This window comes from Denticeps clupeoides, chromosome 3 (assembly GCF_900700375.1).
Source record: "Denticeps clupeoides chromosome 3, fDenClu1.1, whole genome shotgun sequence".
In the NCBI taxonomy this organism is placed as follows: Eukaryota; Metazoa; Chordata; class Actinopteri; order Clupeiformes; family Denticipitidae; genus Denticeps; species Denticeps clupeoides.
Window position 1 is genome coordinate 32,820,254 of NC_041709.1, and position 11,204 is coordinate 32,831,457.

The 11,204-nt window shown below is 43.4% G+C and overlaps 2 protein-coding genes and 1 long non-coding RNA gene across 6 annotated transcripts in view; all 3 read right to left on the bottom strand.

Moving 5' to 3' along the window:
- The window catches only part of LOC114785683 (gastrula zinc finger protein XlCGF7.1-like), a 31,860-nt gene extending 30,889 nt beyond the window's left edge, over positions 1 to 971 (bottom strand). For both annotated transcript variants that reach the window (XM_028972198.1, XM_028972199.1), the window contains exon 1: positions 262 to 971. The gene's annotated coding sequence lies outside the window, so the exon portion shown is untranslated. The remainder of the gene's footprint in view (positions 1 to 261) is intronic.
- A 1,361-nt stretch (positions 972 to 2,332) lies between these two features.
- On the bottom strand, positions 2,333 to 10,134 carry LOC114785854 (uncharacterized). 3 transcript variants are annotated; one of them, XM_028972491.1, is made up of 6 exons: positions 9,495 to 10,134; positions 8,969 to 9,064; positions 6,607 to 6,675; positions 5,127 to 5,222; positions 3,173 to 3,210; positions 2,333 to 2,623 (listed from the first exon to the last, which is right to left on the bottom strand). In XM_028972491.1, exons 1-6 carry the CDS (start codon positions 9,604 to 9,606, stop codon positions 2,336 to 2,338), a joined length of 699 nt encoding a protein of 232 aa, XP_028828324.1. In that variant the 5' UTR covers positions 9,607 to 10,134; the 3' UTR covers positions 2,333 to 2,335. The 3 variants fall into 3 exon arrangements, with proteins under 3 accessions (XP_028828324.1, XP_028828325.1, XP_028828326.1); XM_028972492.1 differs by lacking the exon at positions 6,607 to 6,675; XM_028972493.1 differs by lacking the exon at positions 5,127 to 5,222.
- Positions 10,135 to 10,864: 730 nt separating this feature from the next.
- LOC114785932 (uncharacterized) lies at positions 10,865 to 11,204 on the bottom strand. Its single transcript, XR_003749134.1, has 2 exons — positions 11,163 to 11,204; positions 10,865 to 11,009 (listed from the first exon to the last, which is right to left on the bottom strand). It is a non-coding gene; the product is annotated as an uncharacterized LOC114785932 (long non-coding RNA).

Below are 11,204 nucleotides of genomic sequence, written 5' to 3' on the forward strand. Positions count from 1 at the left end.
CGGACATGGGGTGGTAGTAGCCTAGTGGGTAAAACACTCGCCTATGAACCAGAAGACCCGGGTTCAAGTCCCGCTTACTACCATTGTGTCCCTGAGCAAGACCCTTAACCCTAAGTTGCTCCATGGGGACTGTCCCTGTAACTACTGACTGGAATAAGGGCGTCTGATAAATACTGTAAATGTAAATGTAAATGACATGGAGTCATTTTCGGGCCGAGATGCTGAATGACCAGAAAAACTGGTGAGGAACACAGAACCGACCTGACAAGAAGTGTCCACTTTATAACGACGGGAACCGCGGAACGACGGGAGCCTGTCCCGTCCTGTCCCTGTCGGAAGGTACCGAGTTGGGGGTTTTATTCGAACCAACAGCAGAGGAACAGATAAACGTCGCGCCGCGGACCCCAAACCGGACGTGACGTCATGTCTTGTTTATTTTTATTTTATTTTTTTCAACAAATCCTCGCCTCATTTCCCCCAAAACATATTACCGACTGTATGCAGCACCGACGGAAAAATATTAAAACGAGGAGTAAATATTTAAAGATTTAGTAAAGTTGTTCATTTGGAGCCTGTTGTGTGTAATAGGGGTTTGTAGCAACATCTCGTTCCTCGAGCCACGTGACCCCGCTGATGACGTCACCAGAGCCCAGTTCACGCCGAGGAGACGCCCGTCCTGTTGCTCCGCGTTTTAGACTGTTTTAACGCAGTGTTGGTCTGCACACACGCAGGGCCACGCCCTTGCACGACCACACACAGTTATCTGGTCCTCAGTGGTGCTCCACTACAGAGAGCATCCAGAATAAAACAAAGGCTAACTGAGCCACGGCCATTAAGTCACTTAACTTTTCCTCACAGGAATGTCAAAACCACCCCCTTAACCCCAAAAAGGTCCCAATAGCACTGGCCAGAACAGCGCCACACACTAAACACACCATGATCATTGATGGGTGGACCCATCCCTCAAGGAACAGTAGATGCCCAGCATCACAGAGCACAGCCCGGTGGAGTCTTCAAAATCCAAGATTCAAGAGAGATTGGTCATCAGTACAACAGTATACGGGGTATTCAAATAGTGTGATCATAAAAATATACATGCAAATTGTGTTTTTTTTTTTTAACTAAAACTTAAATATCTATACAGACTATAAGAAGAAAACGTTTCTGTACACAGGACAGGAACAAACAGGACAGCATCACGTAAGATGCTTTTTAGTGGCTGTGCATTGTGCATTGGACTGGTCCAAGTGTCTTTGGGATATTTCAAGACTAGACAAACGTGCAAAATGAGCAGAATGTTAGAAGCTGTTCAAGGCTGGAAGTGTAATGCGGTGCATTGATGGCTCTGACTGCTCGGGGGGAAGAGGTTCCTTCAGTGTCTGGCAGTTACACTTCTGCGGCACACCCAGGACCTTCACACAGCAGACCCATCGATGTCTTGGTGACATTGTTACACTTACTGGTTAAATGTGCTGAAAATTGTACATTTTTGACGCCCTGCTGAAAAGCACAGTTATGGCACTGCGGCTGGTGGACAGTGCATGAGCTCACAGGAAATTATGCAGGGACAGTAATGAGAGTACTTAACATGGGTGTTTGTGGTGGTGTCTTGTGAAGGTCGGCCCAGAGACCCCCCCATCTCCCATTTCCTCGTCTTCATCCCGTTCCCCGTCGTCTTCTTCCTCCGTCTCCCAAAAGTTTTCCCATGGGTAGTTATTGAACCGTCCATCCTGGTCCTTGTCGGATTGTCAGAACTCTGATGACCATGATGAAGAAGCCACCACTGCTGTTGTCACACAGTACTCCCAACTCTGACCCAGTGGTTCATTTGGCTCACTTTTTAAAATTATTATTATTTTTTTATTGATCCAGCGGTGCTACCTTCAGAAAACCCTTCACACAGGGTTTCTGCAGGTTTAAGGAAGCCACATTGAAGACTTTTAAAGACCTTTTTTAAGACCCTGCATTGGGGTCGTCAACTACATTTGTCCAAAGGCCAAAGTAAACTTAAACTCTTTAAACTCTGGATCTGCTAGGATTACTAGTGATTTTTAATGATTTTAACTTTTGAAAGATGTGCTTTGCTATTTACTTATTCCAGTCAATTTGTAAAATTGGTTGTGGACGATTAATTTGGACGACTATCTGGAAATTTTTGCCAATAATCCCAAGTGTATTTGAAGGCGACCCATACTTAATGTGATAAAGAGGCACAGGGCAGACCAACACTGTACATTTATTGGCAAGTTTAAAAAGTGCGCATCACATGACACACAACATTACAAAAAAAACATGCGTGCATATTTGGAGGCATGGAATACAGGACGAGGGAGAGCTAGATGCCAGTGTGTGGACCGATGTTGGAATAGATGCAGGACGTCTCATCACGAAATGAGGCGCCGCTGTCACTCACGTTCATTTTCTTGTGAAAAATGATGGACGCGTATTTGTCAGATTCTGTGGACGCGCCTGCATGTAGCTGAATAGTCGAGTATATGTCGCCTTCAGAGGGGTTCGTGAGTAACTGGGCAGCGGTAGAAACACCTCCTGTCGTGGTATCTGCAGTCTCTGAGTGATCCCCGGTGTCCTTAATCTCCTCATACTCACAGTCTGGCAGGAACATCTGGAAGGGGTGTTTAAAACGGCAATTTTGGAACATCTGGATTATTCTCATAGGACGTGTTTCCACAATGAAGTATTATTGCCCTTAGCAGTCAACATCATGACTTAGGCATGAAGCTACTTCTGAGCTTTAAGTAAAGTGAAGTGATTTGTCACATGTGATACACGGCAGCACAGCACACAGTGCACACAGTGAATTTTGTCCTCTGCATTTAACCCATCACCCCGAGTGAGCAGTGGGCAGCCATGACAGGAGCCCGGGGAGCAGTGTGTGGGGACGGTGCTTTGCTCAGTGGCACCTCAGTGGCACCTTGGCGGATCGGGATTCGAACCGGCAACCTTCTGATTACGGGACCGCTTCCTTAACCGCTAGGCCACCACTGCCCCGAATCTCTCTAGTGTAGTGCTGTAATGCTAGAACATTGTCTTTAGTTTTTCTTCCTGATCTGTGTTCCTTTAAAAATAAAGGAATGGGCAGCACGACACATTATGAGGTTCTCAACAGATGTAATTACTGAGTATATGTGATAAAATGGTCTTTTTCTCTCACCTCTGCATCCCGCCCACTTCTTGCTGGGGAGGCAGGACCTGTGAACACAGAACACACATTTACATTTAACATTTATATTTAAGGCATTTGGCAGACGGCCTTATCCAGAGCGACTTACAACGTGCTTCCATGTTACAATCAACAAAGTGATCAGTTCTGGTTCATTAGGACCCCAACTATGAATACAATCTTTTTATTCACTCTGTTGTAGTTTCTATACATAAGAAGGTTACAAGTTCATGTAAATATTCTCTAAAGAGGAAGGTCTTGAGCTGTCGTTTGAAGGTGCTCAGTGACTGAGCTGTTCTGACCTCGAGGGGAAGTTCATTCCACCACCGAGGGGCCAAGACGGAGAAGAGTCTAGATGAACGTCTTCCTTTTACCTTCAGAGATGGAGGGACCAGGCGAGCAGTACTGGAGGCTCGGAGTATACGAGGTGCAGTGCGAGGTGTAATAAGGGCTGTGAGGTAGGATGGTGCTACTCCATGTTTGGCTTTGTAGGCCAGCATCAGTATTTAGAACCTGATGCGTGCAGCTACTGGGAGTCAGTGGAGGGAACGTAGCAGAGGGGCGGTGTGGAGAACTTGGGAAGGTTGAAGATCAGTCGTGCTGCTGCATTTTGTATGAGTTGTAGAGGTCGGATGGTACATAGTGGTAGACCAGCTAGAAGGGAGTTACAGTAGTCCAGTCGTGAGATTACTAAGGACTGAACCAGGATCTGGGTGGCCTGGGTTGGTATATAAGGGCGGATTCGTCTGATATTGTAGAGAAGGAATCTACATGAGCGGGTTCTGTAGAAGAAGAGAGCTGTGAGTTGTCCAGGTAAATAGCAAGATCCTGGTATGGTGAAGAATCTGCTGGAATGAATATTAGTTCAGTTTTGGTTTGGACTTGCTTACTGTGCCAACGGTGAACCTCGTACGGAAACATTTTTTGTGCACATCGGTGTACTTTGGTGTAAAAACGTGGCACCAGGCCAGTATGTCCAGCGCTCTTCTTTACGAACACCCAGAGAGGGAATTGTGCAGCATGTGCAGTACATTCAGAAGTGGCTTGTGTTGGTACAAGGAACTTCAGGATCTATCCGTGTTTGTGGTTAAAACCCCTAAAGATATTTGAATTCAGCCTTTAAAAAGGAACTAAGTCAAAGTTTATACGCTTCTTAAATGAAGACCAAAGTCACAATTCCCGTTCCTCAGCTTACATTTACATTTACAGCATTTACCAGACGCCCTTATCCAGAGCGACTTACAATCAGTATTTACAGGGACAGTCCCCCCTGGAGACACTCAGGGTTAAGAGTCTATCTCAGGGACACAATGGTAGTAAGTGGGCTTTGAACTTGGGTCTTCTGGTTCATAGTCGAGTGTGTTACCCACTAGGCTACTACCACCACGATGATGATCCTTGCCTGCTCATCATTGTGGTTGTTTTCTCACACAATGTCTCACACAATGCCTCACGTCGGCCCTTTTTTCACTCAACAACTCTTCCTGGTATTGCCTAGCAACACCGTCTTTGCGGCAGTGGTGGCCTAGCGGCTAAGGAAACGGATCCGTTATCAGAAGGTTGCCGGTTCGAATCCTCGCCGAGGTGCCACTGAGGTGCCCCGTCCCCACACACTGCTCCCCGGGCGTCTGTCATGGCTGCCCGCTGCTCACCAAGGGTGATGGTTAAATACAGAGGACACATTTCACGTGCTGCAGTGTATGACAATCACTTCACGTTGACTTAGCTCTTGGGTTCTTCTGACCTCGCTGTTGCCGAAACGTGCCTGACATCACATCTCTTGCCCTGGTAAAAACTGAGCCTCTTACTCCACAGTGTGTTTCTACCGCCACCGCGTGGTACCTGCACGTCTGCAAATGCGCCCCCGGCCCTTCCCATGACAACCACTGTAAGTGTGTACGTGAGGTGTGTGTGTGTGTGTGTGTGTGTGTGTGTGAGCACTTACGCTGTTTTCTGCTTTTCCTGTTTTTGTAAAATATGAGTAAAGTGATTCCACACACAAGAAACACAATCAGGATTACAGACCAACCCATCACAGCGCCTGTGAAAAGAGACCAGACATTACATATTAATATAAAAAACTGTACTCAACACTCATATGAGACCGAAGTTCTCAACGTGGCACAATTCTTATGTTCATCAGGGTTCTTTCCATGATTCTATTCCACAGAAGGTACAAGCATCTAAACCAAAATCCCAACTAAACAGTGGAGGAATGCAGCTTATGAGGACAATCCTGCACATCTGAGCAGGTCGGGCCGATTATACAATCACGACTAGTGATCAAATTCTGGTCGATTACGATGATCAGCTTCAGGCATATTTACTTGATCTTATGTGGCAGAAATTTGCTTAACAACAGCCAATCGATATTGTGCAAATTATAGCATATAGCATAGAGGGTGGTAGTAGTCTGGTGTCACGCTGAACCAGAAGACCTCAAAAGTCCCAGGTTCAAACCCTACTTTCTACCATTGTGTCCCTGAGCAAGACATTTGTCTCCAGGGGGGGGACTGTCCCTGTCCAGGATCCCGGACCGGAGTAACGCCTTTCGGACCGGATCATGACAATGTACTTTTTTTAAGAGAAAAAGACAGACAGATATGTATATATATATATAGAGAGAGAACAGACAGAAAGAGAGAGGATAGACAAAAAGCTTTTTATCAATGTCCCCCTCAGGAATTACTCCTGAAAATTTTACTGTCTAATTTTACCCTCCCCACCCACTCCCCCAACATTGATGAGGGATTTTTGCACCTGCATAGAATGTATATAAAAAAAGTCCTAATTTTCAGTAGCTTACAGCATATGGCCAAAACCCCTAATGTATGACACTCACTGTAGACATAGTCATGCAGCCTCAACTGGCTGAAATGAAGACACCAAAGTTCATGTGGTTTATGTGGCATTTTAGTTCAGTAACCTCACCGGCAAGGGGCGCACACTCACAAAGCCGTAACCAAAGCATGACATAGGGACTGTCCCTGTAAATACCGATGACATCTCTAACACACCTCTAATAATGCAAAAATAATGAATTAAAATTATACATTTTCTTTGCCACCTTACATCCTCTCACCATCTTGTTTGGTTCAACCAATATAATGTTAGCAGAAACAACGGAAAACAAGGAACTAGACAAAACCTAAAGACACAGAAACAACGTCTCCTCCCTGGGTTGAAAGCTCAGTGGTTAACAATGACCAAACATCTCCAGTTCTAAATGTCTATCTTGTCTTTACCCAACCTCTAAATACTCACTCCAAACTCACACACTCACACCCACAGCCAATTTGGAGCTGCCACTTCAACTAGTGTTCAGTCGGGAGAGACCAACATGACAAGCCGGTCACAGAACTGGCCACTGTGCCATCGTGCCACCCCTGTCCAAACTGCTGGATTTGTCACAAAAAAAACCCCACCTGTCTGTGCTGTGGCCGTCGGTGAGAAGTTCTCTGAAATGAACAATGGCTGTGTCGTTGATAAAGTGCCTGCAAAAGGAAAGTTCATCAAGATTTGAATTTCATGGAATCATAGGCAAAAATCCTGACATAAATCAAAACCCCATAAAACACGAAATATTTTTTTATTTGAACAATATATTCATGTTTGCTGAAAGCCCAATACAAGTTGTGCTACTTAAAAACACACTGTTTGAGAGTGTGAGGATTAGGCCCCCCATCCTCAGTGGTTGTATACAGTTGTATATAGCATGTATATGTCTGGCGAGTTTTTAATGCATTAAAACTGGTTATTGATCACAACACTTGTTCAACAAGCACAACACAGGACACGTGAAGCTACAGTCCAGCTCCTTTGTTCGAAGTCTGGCATGTTTCAGGAGAAGGGTGGCAGCAGCCTAGTGGGTAACACACTCGCCCATGAACCAGAAGACCCAGGTTCAAATCCCACTTACTACCATTGGGTCCCTCAGCAAGACATTTAACCCTGAGTGTCTGCAGGGGGGACTGTCCCTGTAACTACTCTGGATAATGGCTTCTGATAAATGCGTAAATAAAAAAAATTAACTTGGCTTGACAATAAATATGAAACAGATACAGTGGAGGAAATAATTATTTGACCCCTCGCTGAATTTGTCCAATGACGAAGAAATGAAAACAGTATCATTAATGGTAGGTTTATTTTAACAGTGACAGATAGAACATCAAAAGGAAAATTGAAACTGATTTGCATTTCATTGAGTGAAATAAGTATTTGAACCCCTACCAACCATTAAGAGTTCTGGCTCCCACAGAGTGGTTAGACCAAAGAGCTGTCCAAGGGTGTCAGAGACAAAATTGTAGACCTGCACAAGGCTGGAATGGGATACAAAACCATTAGCAAGAAGCTGGGAGAGAAGGTGACAACTGTTGCTGCAATTGTTCGAAAATGGAAGGAGCAAAAAAATGACCATCAATCGACCTCGGTCTGGGGCTCCACGCAAGATCTCACCTCGTGGGGTCTCAATGATTCTGAGAAAGGTGAGAAATCATCCTAGAACTACACGGGAGGAGTTAGTTAATGACCTCAAAGTAGCTGGGACCTCAGTCACCAAGAAAACCATTGGAAACACATTACACCGCAATGGCTCACAAGGTCCCCCTGCTCCAGAAGGCACATGTGCAGGCCCGTCTGAAGCTTGCCAATGAACTCCTGAATGATTCAGAGAGTGACTGGGAGAAGGTGCTGTGGTCAGGCATTAACTCAACTCGCCGTGTTTGGAGGAAGAAAAATGCTGCCTATGACCCCCAAAACACCGTCCCCACTATCAAGAGGTGGAAACATTTTGCTTTGGGGGTGTTTTTCTGCTAAGGGCACAGGACAACTTCACCGCATCAACGGGAAAATGGACGGAGCCATGTATCGTAAAATCCTGAGCGACTACCTCCTTCCATCTGCCAGGAAATTGAAAATGGGTCGTGGATGGGTGTTCCAGCACGACAATGACCCAAAACATACAGCAAAGGCAACAAAGGAATGGCTCAAGAAGAAGCACATTAAGGTCATGGAGTGACTAGAGTCAGTCACCTGACGTTATTCCAATAGAAAACCTATGGAGGGAGCTGAAGCTCAAAGTTGCACAGAGACAGCCTCGAAACTGTAAAAAGACCGTGGGGTGAGAGAACAGAGTGTAAAAAAAACTCTTTCTCCCTCCACACAAAAGCACTGTATTCAACCACTCCAACTGTTACCTGGCAGAAAGAGGCGTGGCACAAGAGAGGTTAAAAATGAACAGTTTCTAATTTATTAACACCGGTAAATAATTCTTGTAGTTACATGTGAATATTGTATGTAAAAACGTGTGATCACATGATCTGCAAAGAGGAGTGGACCAAAATTCCTCCTAAAATGTGTGCAAACTTGGTCATCAACTACAAGAAAATGTGCTTGCAAATAAGGGTTTTGCCACTAAGTATTAAGTATTTTTTGTTAGAGGGTTCAAATACTTATTTCACTCAATGAAATGCAAATCAGTCTCCATCTTTTATTTTCCTTTTGATGTGCTATCTGTCACTGTTAAAATAATCCTACCATTAAAATGATACTGTTCTGAGACTTTTCATTTCTTTGTTATTGGACAAACTTACAAAATCAGTGAGGGGTCAAATAATTATTTCCTCCACTGTATCTACTGTTTTTAATGTAGACATCCAGAAACTAGTTAAAATATGCAGAAAATTCCAGTTTCAGCACATCGGTGTCAAGAAGTGACTTTAAACTTGACTGACTGATACTGATGAGTCCTAACATGAGTTTCCCCAGAAGACCATCAGTTAAACTCACCTGCCTGCGGTGCTGCAGTACCACGCGAAGATGTTGGCGTTTTTGATGATGATGATGATGATGATGATGGCCACACTGTGGAAGTTTTGGGTGAAACTGAATGTCCAGTTGTTTATATTGAATGGAAAAAGGAAAATAAATATATATTCAATCTTTCAATATTCATCTAATCTTTCAGATAGATGATCTCCTGAGTGTTTCATTTCATGAGAATTAAGCAACTAAACTGAAGAATAATATATTTTTCATCAATTAAATACCTAATACCACAGATATCAGAATAGTTAAAATGTTATTTAACAATTATTTTCCATTGGTTACATTATGTAACAGACTAAATGTAATAAATTAATTAAAAATGCAACAAAGTAGTTCTAATCATGAGATCTACCACCTAATAAACTGAAGGAATAGTCCAGAATCACTGGATCAGAGGCGTGATGTTCCAGTGAAATTCTGCACCAGATATTGTGCTGCAATTTAAATCCAACCAAGACAGGATTGAGATAAGAGAAATGTTTCTCACCCTCCATGACATCCAATTCGACTTCATCAACAGTAAATTCATCAACAGACACACCACGTCCTTTTATCGATGGGACCTTCACTGCACACTGGTAGGTCCCAGCGTCCGCCATGGTGACGTTTCTGATGGTCCCGATGATGAAGCTTTTAGCAGTGTTGTCATGCAGAGAAAATCTTCTAGTGTTGGTCCCCGTTGATCTTACACATTCCTTACTGAACGTTTTTACGTAATCTTAATCCGTAATCTTACAAAAATATTTCTGATGTTTTTTGTATTTATTGTCATAGAGACACTTAATATTAACGTCACTTCCATAAAGTCCTGAGACAACAGGGATGTTTCCAGCACCTGTCAATCAAATCACATCAGATGTGAAATACTACAGATTTGCACAGTGAGAAACACCCAAACCTCTCCTCACAACCACATGTCTTCCCACAAACTGCTTTCAGTTCCACACAGGACAATCCAGCAGATCTGGGCTGATAGAACTTCCTACATTTTTTGCTTTCAGTCTTTTATTGTGTGTGTATGTTGTTTTTTTATTGTTATTTTTCAGTTATCCACCCACATCCTTTAGATTTTTTCATATGGGATCTTTACTTTACTTTGCATTCACAAAATGACTCTATTCGGTCGAGTCACTACAAAAGGCTTATATGTTGCAAGATATGAAACATGAACTTACTCTGAATGACATTCAGATTGACCTCACTGTACGAGTCTAGAGCCTTTACTCTGTCCACAGCACACCGGTAGTTTCCAGTATCTTCTGTAGAGAGATCTGTGATCTTCACCGTGAATAAGTTTCCATTCACGTCATTATACAGAGAGAATCTCCCCTTGATCACCCACTGGTTTGCAACGGCAGATTTAATTTGATTTTTACATGGTCTGCCACCCTTACAGAAATATTTACTCTGGAGTTTATATTGTTCCTCATATCGACACATGATGGACACGTCTCTTCCTAAGTAACCAGTCACTGCAACAGCCAACACTCCTCCTGTCAGAGGAGAAATTTCATCATAAAGTGAACACTGAGCTGACATGGATTACATTTTTCCTGTAGCCAAGATCTTCAGAAAGGAGGGCAGGTGACCTGAGTACCTGGGATGAAGCAGAGGCTGAAGATGACGAGGCTTCTCATCTCAGGGTCTCTCAGGTCCAGATTAGAGAAGATCCTCTGTCGGTAATTACAGCCTCTGCTGTTTCTGCTTCTCTTCTCTCTCTCTGTGGTTTAGCAGCTTCCTGCCTGGTTTATTTTAATGTCATATGACCCTCAGTAGTGGTTAAACCACAGGTAACATCCACCAACCAAGCGAAATGACATGACAGAAGTGTGAAAAGGTCTATCTTCTTTACTTTGCTAAGATGTGTGTTTTTTTTTTTTTTTACATTTTGTAGCCTGTAAGTGTTCACCTTATGTAGCAGTCAGTCAATATTGAGAAGGCTAGAACTGATGGTCAAATGATGATTTATTGAAGCCGTCCGTGTCATCAACCAACGTAAGAGCTAAGCAAGAGCAGATACCAATAATTACAATCACATGCACCATCATGCACAGCACCTTACGTTAGCATATTTCTTTCCCTTAACATAACAAATCACGTCTTTTCTCACAAACATTACAAGTTGCTCAAATATACTTTAGTCATCGTTACAAACCTTGTTCCCTTATCAACTGATGCTAGATTTATTGCTTTCAAC